The following is a 14,762-nucleotide window of genomic DNA, read 5'->3' as shown; positions in this document are numbered from 1 at the left end:
GGGGAAAGTAAATTTGCGAGTGCTTTTCTATAGATACGATGATGGATATGGAAGACTATATTGGTGAGTATGAAACCAGTTCTGTCAGGAGTAGTGTATCTTTACTGTATCATATTATGCAGAGATGGGAAAACCTATTGAATGTTACATTGGCAACATTTTCCCAGGGTCTTTAAAAAAAAACAAAACAAAAACAACAAACCAAAATTAGGCTTCAATTTGTGGCACAGGCACACCTCTGTGACAATCTTTATGGACTGGAGTCACTTAGACTTCTCTCTTAGTAACAGATAGAGACGCTATGTTGTAATTCTTTCATAGAGGGAAACAAGCCCATGCTTTGTAATTGTGTCAAATTTTGAAAATAAAAAAATGCTGAGTCTGCATTGTTGGCTTTTGTTCCAGATTCTGGAGGAGAATGTCTTTACTCTTTTTACTTCCTTAAACTGACTTGCTGTATCATCTCACTTCTATCCTCTCAATTCCAGCCTATCTCTTTGCTGGTCTGGATCTTTGCTTGGTTTAGCTTTCCAGCTGGTATACTTAGTACTAGTATTTACTCCTTTGGGTTTATGTGTTGCCTTTTCAAGTCATCTCTCATCATCAGGATTTTCATGTAGTCTTTCTCCTTGCCAGGTTAAGCTCCCAATTCTGATTTCTTGTCTATTGTGTTCTCCTTCCCCTTTCGTGTTTAGGTTGTTCTGTGGTCAAGCCCACTATTGTTATTACCCACCTCTCCATCCTGGTCTACTTTAATTATTGTTACCGTTTTATTTATAATTGTGACATACAGTTAATATTCCTCTACATTTATGTTGTGCTGTGTTCTCCTCCGTGTTGCTGTAAAGAGTCTTCCTAATGTCAGTTTTGTGTAATGCCAAAATGGTTTGCAGAAGTTACAAAAAGCAAATTTTTAAAGCCCTGAAGTGGAGTAAAATATGTGGGCTTTCTGTAAATGAAGTTGTAAGAGAATTAAGTTGTCAGATTAAAGCAAGTTTCTGTTGAATGTTTGCAACTGATACTTCTCAGACTTGTAAATTAGCCAGCTATGGGAATGTGCTCTCTCGTGAAGACTAAATGAAACATCCATGACACCAGAATGAATGTCAGTGCCAGATCTAAATAAATGATATACTGGGGAAAAGTCACTGTGGCTTTTGTAGAGAGAAGATGTGCTTCAAGAAACTGAATTCTCAACAGAGTCAATGAACATGTGAAGAAGGCAATGTATTATTTTGAAACTTAAGAAATTTTAAGCAAGATCTTGATCTAAGAACATTTAAATGTATTAAAATTTAAGGTAATAACAGTTAAGATTGCCTCAGGAAAATAAAAGAAGGAAGTGAAGGATAGGAATAAGAGTCTCATGAGAAACTTGCAGACAAAGTTTCCAAAGATAATACTTGCGCTCTTTGACATACCTGTAAATGGTCTGGCAGAGGGAGAAGATGCAATGTGGGAATATAACCAGGACAGCTGTTTCACAGAGGGCTGTGGAAGCAGCTATGAGTAAATTGCAGATCAAAGTCATTGTGGATATAGGTATCATAACATACTGGGGAAAATAATCTCATCTATAATCCTGCTAATGTAGTAATGGGCTGTAAATCTGCATTGAGGAAAGAATTCACAAATCATTGCCGATTTCTCTGAAAAAGTATGTTCAGTGCTCAGCAATAGTCAGAAAATGAAGCAGTGTCTTTAGGAGTTATTAGCAAAGCAATGGAAGGAAGGAAGGTCTTGTATTACATAAATGTGTGATGTATCTAAATTCTAAACATTATGAGATTCTAGTCATCACATTTCAAAAAGGTTGTACCAAAGTAGAAAGATATTAAAGAGGATGAGGAGAGCCCTAGTCTCACTTCAAATTTTGCTGTGAATATCATCACTGTCCGATTTCCCATGCAGTGAGGAGTCCCAGTTTTGCTTGAATACTTTCTCCTCTCTTTTTTGGATTCTCAAGTCTTCCTCAGTCTAAGACATTTGAGTCATTTATTTCTTTTCACCCAAGGCCTTAGTTTTTCATTTCAGTTTGAGGCTCTGAGTTTTAGTCATCTTATTTTGTTTCTTGGTATTTTCTACTGCTTAAGCCTGTAGATGGCAGTGATTTGATATTGTCACCTTGTTGATTAAAAATCATACTGTTAAAGCTGATTGTAAGGGAGGGAGTGTCTTCTCAGTCCCTTTCCTCATTAAGTTTACACGTTAAATGAGATAATCTGCTGAACACGTTTTATCTGTTTATATCCATCTTATCACTGCAGAAACCAAAGTCTGCAGTACTTTGTCTATTGGAAGATGTTCCTAGAAGCCACTAAAGTAATTTTGTAACCCTCTTGCCTGTAGGCCTTTGTCCTTCTGAAATCTGAAGGTGTTAGGGAGAGTTTCTGCATCTATGAGCTAACCAGTTCTCTTATAGATATGGCAGATTTACCAGCCTGTCATTTCTTAAAGCCGTTAGTAGCTAGACTGTCTTCACTGATAAAATCTGTTCCATGTGTTAAGGTTTATACAGTTGAAAGTGAAACTTCAGGCACGTATATGCCCCTTGAGCTCAAGAATGCAATTCAGAAAATGACTGACTAAACTTATGAATGCTTGAAAAACTATGGATGACTGAATTTTTACCCCTGAAGTTCCTGCAACATCTACAGTTCTGCTAGTGTGAATGCCCAGAATTGCTAATGTGAGGCCTAAGTTGAGTCTCGTGGTGCTTACCTTGCATCTAGAACCTGTTCAGGATCCTTGAGAGTCAGTAGCTGAAGCCCTTAAAAAGCCTGGACAAATAAATGTGGTTTGAGCACGTTTGCAGGTGGAGGAAAAGACTAGGTTTAGCACAAAAAAACAGCAGCAAAGGCTACTTTAATTTGAAGATAGATGTGTTCTAAATTAGTTATACCAAGTGCTGGGGCAGGCTCTATGACAAGTTGCAGGAACCTTCTGGTCCTAGTGAGCATGATGAGTTGTCCAGGCAGGCCTGGGCACTGTAGCAAAGTTCCAGCTGGCCTTTGAAACGAAAATGGCAGCGAACACACTGCAGGCTACCAGAACAATTTAATGACCTACCTGTTACGGAGGGCCCCTTGGGGAAAAAAGTCAGTATGAAGTTGATAATAATCCATGAGAATTTTCTTATGGTCATGTCTGGATACCACTGGGGTAGAACATTCACCCAGGAATTTGGTAGATCCATGGTAAGTATTGTCCTCTCTCTCATGGGGTTAGGATCTAGATTCCATGTCTTTCTGAATATAATTCTAGCCATTACCTGATGAAACTGTGAGAAATGTAAAGCTGGTGTATCTAGGGAGATAGTTCTAAGAGAGACCATGACTCACTGTTTCAGTGCTTAAAGATACTCACTGGGGAGAGGAGAGTGCTTGTCCCCAGAACAGAATTTACAATTTGTTTAATGATACAGAATTCAGCTATTCACACAACCTTCTATTCAAGCGCTTCCTACTGACTGGTTTTGATGTTACTCTGCTTGTTGTGCTTGATGTCCCACGTGATGAGGGACAGTCCTACCTGTTATTCTTTGCCCAGGCTTTGCTCAAACTGGGGTATTAAGACAGGGCTTATCCATTCTTTGTGAGGATATTAGGAAATAGTTGCGGGTCCCTGAATTTCTGTGACGTGACCATATATATTCATTCAAAATATTAGATCATGAGAGCTTGGCTCAGGAGAGAAGAAACTCTCATGAGCCATCTGTTCAGATCAGGATCTCCACCCTTACTTAATCTCCTTGAAAACCTGCTTTTTGGGAAGCTGAAGGAAACTATAGAAATCAAGAATCTTAAATCTTTGATTTTGAAAAAAGATATATATCTTCCAGGATGAGAAAATGGTTGTGCTTTCCTCAGAGTTGTAAGTAACCATTATTTAAAACTTAGCAACATATAATTCATCCATCACTTGGGTTTAATTTAACCTCTGCAATAAAGTATTTGTGCATATATGTATGCATGCCTACCTATGATGGATGTCAAATTGGATGGCAAAACGATGTGCCAAAGCAGAACACCAAATTTAGAAGAATAACATAATAGCTTTCTTTTATTCAGGATTTTTTTAAATGTGTGGGACTAAAGGATCTAAGCCAGCTGTAGCTTATTTATTACTTTTTTTAATGCTTTTGCAACTCTTACACCATTCTAAGGAATAATTTGTGGAAGACATCTGCTCTGCCTGATTTATGAATACTGGAAAGTGTCGGTGTTTCTTCATTTCTTCAGTTCTAGATGTTGTCTTTCCAGTTTCAGCACTGGTATATGATTTTGCTTGCTTTTTTCCCCAGTCTTTTTACTGATGTTACCCCTTTTTGGAAGCAACCACAGAAATAGTTATCTCTAGTAATGGTAACCAGAGAAATACTTAATTTCAGGTTACTAGACAACTCATCCTCTGTTTCTCCTTTTTTTCTTCAGATTAAACTGGTAAAAACTAATTTAGTTGTAAGTGGAACAGCAGTTGATTACTGTAGGTTTGGAATTCTATAGCGTGGTTTCATTGGTGCTGTGTTTTACTGATAAGTTCAGATCTTGTGTGTGATACGCCCATGTGAATCAAATTAGGAAATCACTTAGGCAGGTTAAAACATTTTTCTGTTTCACATACAGTTGAATATTTGTACTTCATTGTTTACTACTTCAATTTAAGAAAGTGTATTTACAGCATACTAAAAATACCACCAAGATATAAATGATATGAAATTATTTTATTAAAGAAATCGATTTCATAAAAAAATCAGAAAATAGTATTCTGTAGCACTAGTAGTAAAATTTATTTTTCCCCATATAAAGGCTCATTTATTTTTATAGCAATTTGATGACACATCTGCTTGCTTTATTCAGCTGAAAAGAAAATGTTGGTTCTTGGTGTTTTGTAAAATTGCTTTGTTAAATTATTTTCGAAATCGTTCAACTTTTAACAAATGACATTTGATAGTAACATTGGAAAGCAATTTCAGCTAATTAAGTAGATCCTTCTATAAACCATTGGAACATTAAGATGACAAACTGTTCATTCAGGATTATTTTAATTGGTACAATTATTGTAATTTTGTTGCAATTATGTGTTGAGCTAAAAGCTTTTGTCTAAATCATTTGAGGGTTTTTTGTTAATATACATAAGTAAGAAGAAAAGAAGTAAAATAAAAACTAAAGATAAGCATTATCTGTCTACTTTTTCATTACAGTGCTTTAGACAAGTATCTATTAAATTATTCTTTTAAAAAAGTATGTTACATGTTTTCAGCAAATCTCTAGCAATGTTAAAATTGAGCAAGATCATTTGAAATGTAACTTTTCTGGAAGGTTATTATGTTAATTCCAGTTTTGACACTGTTTAAATACTTTTTAATAAAAAGGGTGAAATTAAGTGTTGAGGGATTTGCAAGTTGTATAAAATCTATTGATGTATTAATTTAAGAAGTGTAACTTTGTAGTGATTATAGGAATTAAAAATGAAAAAGCTATGGAAGGTGCCACATTCATCACTCTGGTTATAATGTTCTCTGCAATCATCTTTTGCCCAGGCCAGGTTTAAATAAATCACTTCCTTTAAGTAGACAATTTAATATTCTTGTAGACCTCACAGTGAGGCATTACTTCTGAATATTTAACCTGCTTTTTGTTTTTCAGTTTCCTTTTATTGTCTCTTACTTAAAAGGCAGGGCACATAAAGTTGTTATGTTTCTTACTGTGCTAATAATGCGGTCTCAATGTTAAAAGGCAACATACCAGTTGAGTAGCAGGTGGTTGTTGCCCAAACTGTCTACTAAATAGACCTACATGAGGCAAGGCATAAAAGAGAAGAGAGTACCAGAGGATATGACAAGTAAGAGGGAAGTTCAGATGAAAAGGTAATAGGGAGAGAAAAAGAATTGGAGCAAAAGCTAATCAGAACAAGGCAGAGGAATATTTTTTAGCTTTTTTTAGGTGCCTTTGTAATATAGAGTAGTAAGTCATATTTCTAAAATACTTTCTGGATAATTTAAAATGCTTACAGTGTAGTTAATGTGCATTAATGATATCTCTCAGAAATGCTCCTCTATATATTTCGAATCCCTCCAAGCACCACTGATTGATAATAGTTTAGGGTAGAATACAGAAGCCTTAATTTTGGCAACACTATAAACAATTTCAGGAAAGAAAACTTTTATTTTTAACCTGTGTAAGTCAATTCAGAAGACTTCTGTACTTTTGGGGGAATTGATAAAGTTGGGAAATAAAATTGGAGATGATAGCTTTTTGTGTCTGCTGAACATTTTTCTCAAAAGTAGACTATTTATTCAAAGCCTGAGAACATGGGAGAACATTGTGATGTAAGATGATAAGCTGGAAAGGCATCTCTTAGCTACATAGTGCTAGTGGACTATATCCTGGATCTTACCCCACAATAAATGTGATGTAATCTATCTCTCAGGAAAAAAGAGGAGATAAAATACTTGCTTCATATTCAGAAAAGACTTGTGTCTCATTGCTGTAAAAGCCTACCAGTGAGCAGTAGCATGGAATATCAAGTTCTTTGGAAGCTAATGGTCTAGTATTCCTTGCAATAACTTGCTCATATGCCCATACAATAAATTTGCCTCATTAGATCAACTCTGTCATAAGAAGCTGCTTCAGAAGGGCAAGATAAGGAACAGATCAGGTAATCCAAATGCTGTATAAAGAAAGTAATATGTCTTTGGTCCTCGTTGACTTGAATTTTGGTTATGAACCTATTAATGCAGTATAGCAGTTTTACCTTTTTGCCTTCCATTTCTGGGTAGTATTTGCAACAGATTGATGGATTAGTCTTTGACTTACTCTGAGAAGTAGAACTCATGCTTCTGTGAGTGAAGTGTTTGCCATGGACTTTTGGAGGAGAGTGTCCTTTTGCCTGGTCCTGAGATTTAACTGTATGCCATAATGTAGCCCCAGAAAAGAATCTTGTGTGGAGACTAGGATGAACCATGGCCATTTCTAATGCTAGAGGAGCTGCAAATATTTGCTGAATTTCTGAAGTTCTATGGGTGGAGGTATTGAGTAAAAGAATCCGTACATAAAGCCATAAAGTAGCTTTGTAACTGATGTTCAGTAATGAAAATACCAAAACCAGATTAATACAGTATTCTTGTATTTCACTTGTGTGAGTGATCTTGTTGGACTTGTCAGTTAGTGAGACATAATTACTTTTTTGTTTACAGAGCAGCTTTGAGCAGTCTTAGATTCTTCTGTGCTACTCTGTTTCGCTGCTTTTCCATCTGTGTAATAAATATATTGATTTTTTAAAAATTCTTTTGCCTTCTGTAATTCAAATAGCACTGCAAAGCTGTGAATGAATCCAGGCATTTGTAACTGTACTAACACTTTTTTTAATTATAAAGAAGGCCGGTGTGGCCTGTATTCTGGAAAGTTGTATTAAAAGTAGACCTTTTTAATATGGCTCAGTGACAGTGCATGATACTGGGTGTGGGAGATTAGTTTAATAAATATCAATCTTTTAAGGATCAAAATGGTTTTTCTTCCTGAAATGATCAAAAGCAGGAACACTTGGAAGAGGTGCTTTATCTACTGTTACTTGAATTGGGTAGTTAGAGTCGGTTTTCCAGAGCAAGCTTTCCTGAATACCTATGGTAATAGCAGTTTTTAAATAGCTATTGCATCTGTTCAGTGAAGTCTCTGTACTGCTTAATATGCACTGAGGGGTTTATAATTTTTGTCTAGATAGATATATCAAACTACAGCTTTCTTTTTTTTGGTCTTTATTAAGAGAAAACATTGATTCCCTTATGTGTGTGATGACTTTTTATTCCTGCCTTTATACAAGTGTGTATATGAGCAAATGCTGTTTTTCAACGTCCAAATAACCTGTTGCAAATTTCAGTTTGAAACAATATTTGCAGCATTATTCTTGAGATGTTGATAGTACTGCAAATTTTCTGGAGCGTTTTGTGTGGGGGCTTTTAATCCAGAAAAAAGGCACCCTTAGGCATAAAGATACGCTGTCACTATACTGACCACACATAAGAAGAATAGGGTAAATAACTTCAGAGCAAAGCATTGTATTATTAGATATTAGAGATCAGATGTCTAATTAGCAGACTGTTAAGCATAAAAATTTCATATTGCATTCTAAAGTGGCCCAGATTTTATAGTTTTCTGTTTCTCAGTATCAAACCTTTAAAAAAAATAATTTTGTGTCATTTTTAATGAGAAGTTATTTCATTATTTTAAGCAACGTTTTTGTCTTAAACTGTATTGAGAGAAAAATTTAAAAGGCACGTGATAGATAAAACATGTCATGCCTTCATGCTCATGCCTTCCGTTGCTCTGTTTATTATTTAATAACAATTAATTAGGTCTGTTACTTTTTATGGAGTGCAAAAGTTAAATGACTCTTGTCCACATAGTTACTTGCTCCTCTAAAACACATGAGAAAAAAAAAAAAATGTAGGTGTGCAAAGAGTAACTTGTAGAATTTCTTTGTTTTCACCTTCAGGGGGAGAGGTTTGGAAAGAGCAGGGAGAATGGCTCTTCTGGGTATGAGGACTTGCAGAGAAGTCAACCTTCCACCTGTCTGGGAGCAGCAGGGCAGGCTGCTCCATGAGAGAAGGCAAGCTGGGAGCTGAGGAGGACAGCAAGACAGGCAGGGCGTTGTCCTCATGAGCAAGGGGTGCAGTCCCACAGTAGCCAAACGGGAAGATCAGAGCAGGTTCAGTGACAGTAACCAGGGACAGCAAACAGCCCAGTGGTCTGTAGCCACGAGGCACATTTTAGGTCAAGCTAGGAAGTCAAGTCAGTGAGTCAAGGTCATGGCCAGTAAGGTATATAGTTGTAGCTCAGGCAGGGACCAAGAGCAAAGGCCTGAGCTTGAAGGCAGTTCTCGAATCAAGCAAGAGAGGCCTCCAGTGAGGCTTCTCGCAGCTCTTATCACAGCAGTCCGATCCCAGGTTACTCAGCTGCACTGTATCAGAGCTTGCCTTGAGCACAGGCAGCGAAACCCCTGGCCGGGGGAAGAGGTAATAGGGCCTCTTGGCGTACTCCAGGACCTGACATGACGAATCAAACAGGGAATGTGGGCACAGCACAGCCTTCAGTGTGGATGAAGGTAGTTGATGCTGCTGCTGTTTTGTCACCACCTGGTTGGGTGGTGAAGGACCACGTCCTATGGTGGCGACCATCTCCTGCAGTAGGTGGTGAATAGGTGGACTGTGTCATGCATAGCCCAACAGCCTCGCATCTTCCTAAGGTATGCTGGCAACATCCAGTGCTGGACCCACTGTTGGACCATGCTGGTTATTTTCCAAGTCAGTCGTGGAAGTGCAGGGTGAAAATAAACTGGAAAAAATTTGGAGCAAGTTCACCATCTCTTGAATGGAAGATAAGATGACATACCTGTATGTACTTGTAGTAAATTATTTTTATTTGAGGAAAAAGCCAGAAATAATCCATCATTGTTGGAATATAACTTAATCCACACTGAAAGCAATTTTTAATTTATCTGCACGTGGAAAGGACACGTGCGGAGTAGTGGAATGAATTTTTAAGGTTCTATTCTGTCAATGTAATGTTCTGTTTTGGGCTCATTCCTTTTAAATTTGAGTAGTTTCTCATGGAAACAGACACTCTGTAACACTGACAGTTTTTGATGTTTCTGATTTAAAGACTAATTCTTCTGCCTCAGGAAAATCTAGCCCCAAAATGAGAATAGGGTGTTCACAGTGCTTATTTTTAGATCTGTGTGCTTATATTTTAGAAAAAGTAACTCCTGAAGTGCTTTACATGCTAACCTTTTATTTTTTATCTGAGAAGTACAGGCACATGCGATTTTTGTGGCTCTTTGCCAAAAGATTATCATTTACATAAACATTTCTTTCAAAGGCGTAGTTTAAGTCATTGAGCTCAGGAGGTTAGAATAGAGACTTCAGTCTGCACACCAGCAGTGGGCTATTGGCTTCTGAACAGTAGCTTTGTTCATCGTATTCAGAACACTGTTCACATTCAGACTTAAGTAGAGCTGGCATTAAAATTCAGCTAATTTGTTTCATGTGATTCATCAGCTGTGTGTTTTATTTAAATCTATGTCACATTCTCTTTTGGCTTTTTATTTTGTAGATTTAAGTGTTGAAGTAGGCCACTCTTTAACTCTTCAGTCCCTGACATAAGAAGTGGCTTAATTTTCATTTTGCCAGTGTTGAACTCTTGTCTAGAATACTCACAGTAAATATATGTAACTAAAGTGTGCATTAGTAGTTTTGGTTTTTTTACATTTCTGATGTTTGAATAAAAACTTACACATTTACAGTCAGTTTAGTCGTAGTTTTATATAAGGCAAAACAGAAGAACCTAAGGTAGTAGCTAAATACTAGTGTAAAATATACACTGCTCAGATTCTGTTGAGTATACAAGTTTTACTTTGATACTGTTCTTTTTCTTTTGACCATTTACTCCTTGAGGTGAGGACCACTTTTAGCTCCTATTAGATTTCTTTAAACACTGTTGGAGAATGACCTGTTTCCATTCTTTCAAACTGTAACCTACTTCTGGCTGTCAAGTTTCTCTTCATACAGAAGCACCACCTTTTATTCTTTTAAGGCTGGAGCCTGTGAAGCCTTACAGGCATTGAACTTCCCTAAAGTGGTTAATCCCACTGCCATCCGGACAACTGCTTATAATGATTTACAGGATCAGAACCTTTGTTAGAATAGCCTACACTTGCTTTTATGCTTTGTATTTGTTACGTTTTCCTATGCTGTAGAAGTAACATCTCACTGAATAAGGTTATTTGTAGATACTGCTTATGACAGCATGGTATGGCGTTATACTCCATCTGTTAGGTATATGGTCCATTCAGATGTTTTCTGGTAAAATTTATAGGAATTTGCTAATTTTACTTTTAGTATAGGGCAAGACTGTCCTAAAAGATCAGACTGAAAGATTAACACACAGTTAAAATACATTTTTAATGTAAAAGAGTTGCACTTACTTCAGGCATCTAGCATTGATCCTCAATTCTTTTATTTCTCATTAAATGCTAAATATTCTGTGTAAATCTGCCACTGTTGTCTCTGGAATAATCCCATGGTACATAAAATTCTACTTTTTATGGAGGATCTAAAAATAAAGATAAAAGAAGATCACTGCTTTTAAAAAGCTAACATTGTGAAATAAGGTAAGATCGTTCAGCTAATGATAGATTTAGTTCATTAGCTGTGTTAAAAATACAATTCAATTACAACCAGATTTTTTTTTTTAAAGTGTTATGTTCTTTTCTCTTCATAGACTCATGAGTGTGTATTTATTTAATGTAAGAGATTCTTGGTTGCGTTCTGATGGGTTACTGAGTATAAATGAAGGCTCCTTCCTCCCTTTCCATCCATGCATCAGTGCACTCCTTTCCCCCATGACAGCACTGGCAGTTGCCTTAGCTGCTTTAATTGTCCAGCAATCAGAGAAAACTCTTACGTTTTCTTTGTGCTATGCTAGTTTCTTTTTAGCAAGTTATAGCAGCTCACAGAGCAGTCAACATGTCAATGCTAAGTCACCCCTTTTCATGGAACTGCGATCATAATAAGTCTTTGGGAAAAGCCGTTAACTAGTGAGGTGCATCATTCATTTTATATTTTTATGAAGTTTTTTATTTTTATATATATTTCTCATAACTTCTTTCTATTTTTACTTTAAATACAGCATGGTTACTTGACTGGTATCTACATAGAGTGCTGTCACGGTTACTTTATAGTCATTACTATAACCATGTCAACCATTCTCAGTGCATTCTTTCACTGTTTCCATTTTTATTATACTGGGTGTGAGAAACATTTTTTCATTTTAGTAATCCTTAATTTAGATTATCATTTCTCATTTGCTATCAGATGAGATACCAGTCATGATACTATGAGATGAGTTGTCAAATAAGATAGGTCCATCTGACCCATCATGTCAGCCTCCATCACTTGCTTGCATTTGGTAGGAGCTTTTCATAAACTTCCACAAGGCTAACATTTAATCCTTCTCCTTGTTCCTTCCTAAAGCTCTCCTTTATACTAGTGCTTACAAAAAAATCCCACCATTGCTTGACAATAGTCATAATGCATCAACAGTCCCTTATATTGATCATGTCTCATTGTTTTGTTGTTCTCCTCTGTTTGTGGCTTCTTGTCTTACAAGGTGAATTGCTTGAAAGCAGGCAGTTGTTTTTCCACTTTTTGCCATGAAATCATGCACAATTGGGTTTTGATCAACGTCTAAGATGCCTGAGTGTTCCTGTTACAAGAAATGTTAGTTTAAAAATGAGATTTTTAACCGTGGAATTTCTGATTTGGGGTATCAGAATTTGAATGGATGTTTGAGGTTAATGTTGACAAATGTTAACTTTCCTGTACTTTGGATTTGATGTTACTGATCAATAAATTCATGATCTGATTTTAGTCTTCTGTATGGCTTCTTTGAGATTTCTCTGAAGCATACACTTAGATCAGATTACTTAGCAGTTTGAGATTTTTTGCATATTAGAAAATGTTAAATTGTTCTTTCTGCAGACAGTGCAGCTCTTTATGGGTTCTCCTCATTTTCCAGAGAGCAGGGAGAAAGGATGCAAGTGTACTAGTATTTTGCCCTAGAATATCACTATGCAAATGGAAGTCATACTCTAATAAACATGGTTTATGATTTATCTAATTTTTTTCCCCCCAGAATTTCAAAGAATATTCCTACAACTAAAGATGTTGAACCTCTACTTGAAATTGATGGAGATATACGGAACTTTGAAGTGTTTTTATCTTCTCGAACACCTGTTCTTGTTGCACGTGACGTAAGAACCTTTTTGCCATGTACTGTAAACTTAGATCCCAAGCTACGAGAAATCATTGCAGGTGAGTATGCTGTTGAATAAATTGAAAATGACAATTGTATTATTTCTTTTCATTTTAGGTAGAGCTACTTCGCATGTTACGCAGAATCCTGATTTGTTCATCAAATCAGACCTTCAGTTTGTCTGATTTGACTTCAGTAACAGGCCATTCAGTTTCTCTTAGTAGCTTTGCTGTAAAGGACAGATCACGCTAGACTAAAGCTTCTCTTTTGGAGGGGGGAATCCACTGTTCTTGACTTGAAGACTGCTTTGGCAGATGGAGGAAACCAACACACACAATGATATTTTAGTAGTAGAGATGCAGTTGACTTTCAGATCTTTGTTAACAATTTTGAATAGCGTCAGTAAGATCGTGTAGAACTGAAGCCAGTGAAACAAAGTGGAACGTCTCCATTTGATGTATAGCCCACTAGATACCTGTGCAGTTGGTACCTGTGAGTTACTTTTTAGTCTGCTATAGTATGATATTTAAATTCATCCTAGGGCAAGTGTTGTTATTGTGCAGTGGTTGTTACACAGTTATCTTTAGTTGTTTGTAGTCTCAAAAAATGCACTCAGGTTCAGGTTTGTTCTGTTCTGCAAAAACACTCTGCTCAGCATTAAATGTTCTGACTGCTCACTGCTGCTGTGGATTGATGTGACGCATGGTACGGCACTTCTTGTCCAGTCTTAGGGATTACTATTTGGTCTGGAGTAAGGCTAAGGCATCCTAACATTTCCACCTGTTAAGAGATGCTAAACCTATGAAGAAAACCAGAACTTTAAATTTAAAATAGGATCCTTATGAGTCTTTGGTATGACAGTCAGTATTCTAGGTGGGAACTGAATTCAGGCATTAATAGTTCTCTTTGCCTGTCTTTCTGTCATGAGACTTTTCTTCAGTCCTCAGCTGGAATCCTTTTTGTTATTACTTTTTTCTAACTTTCTTCTCTGCACTTGATAGCTGCAGTGGGATGGCCTAACTTTGTCCACTTAATCTCTTCAGAAACAGTACAGGTCTGACTATCACATCAGACATACCCTCAGAGACACACTTGGCGTGATGTATTCCTGCATTTCTTCCCATTTGGGTTGAGATTTGTAACTTTTTCTCTCTGAGAGAGAATGTTTAGAGGCATTTAATATGCTACATAAATTTATGCAATAAATTGTCCTAACTCTCCTAAAGACTCCTTTGTAGATGTGATCCTCAAGAGAAATCAACCAAATGCAGCTGAAAGTGACATTTGACATTCTACTTGATGAATTCTGATTGGAGTTAAATACACAAAAATGTACTGTAATGAATTGGCAAACAAATCAAAACTTTTTCAGATATTTCAAGCAAAATCTCATTCTTTTTTACCTTTTTATTTTTCAGATGTTCGTGCTGCAAGAGATCAAATGAATATTGGAGGACTTCCTTATCCCACATTGCCTTTACATGAGGCTCCTGCTAGAGCAACATCTCTGTTCAGTCAGCCTTCATCAGCTTGCTCTTCTACAACCTCTTTCAATGGACCTTTCAATAGCGGAGTTTTATCACCACAACCTCATAGCAGTTACTATAGTGGTATGACAGGACCTCAGCATCCATTTTACAATCGGGTAAATAATCGAGAACCAATTAACATTCTTCTGATTTAATCTGGTAATATTGCAGATGTCATCTATAAAATATTAAAAGACCCATGCAAGTTTTATTTAGGAATGGAGAAAAGTCCAAAAGTTGGTAAATTTCACAGTAATGTTCAGTCACTCCCCCCAGACTGGGGGAGTCTGTGGTAAATTGCATCAGAAAAACAAATTACACAAGGGGGGAAAAAAGGTCAAATCATTTTGAGACACTGCTCAACTGTAGAATATTGCAGGGGTGTTTTTATTTTTGTGGGGTAAACTGTGCTCAATCGTTCACA

General features: G+C 36.7%; 1 protein-coding gene across 3 annotated transcripts in view; it reads left to right on the top strand.

Moving 5' to 3' along the window:
- The window catches only part of KIDINS220 (kinase D interacting substrate 220), a 79,600-nt gene that overhangs the window by 44,248 nt on the left and 20,590 nt on the right, over nucleotides 1–14,762 (top strand). For all 3 annotated transcript variants that reach the window (XM_050893621.1, XM_050893620.1, XM_050893619.1), the window contains exons 23-24: nucleotides 12,690–12,868; nucleotides 14,228–14,454. In XM_050893621.1, the coding sequence (XP_050749578.1) occupies nucleotides 12,690–12,868; nucleotides 14,228–14,454 (406 nt within the window). The remainder of the gene's footprint in view (nucleotides 1–12,689; nucleotides 12,869–14,227; nucleotides 14,455–14,762) is intronic.

This window comes from Gymnogyps californianus, chromosome 3 (genome assembly GCF_018139145.2).
Source record: "Gymnogyps californianus isolate 813 chromosome 3, ASM1813914v2, whole genome shotgun sequence".
NCBI lineage: Eukaryota > Metazoa > Chordata > Aves > Accipitriformes > Cathartidae > Gymnogyps > Gymnogyps californianus.
This window is presented reverse-complemented; position numbering and strand designations above follow the sequence as displayed.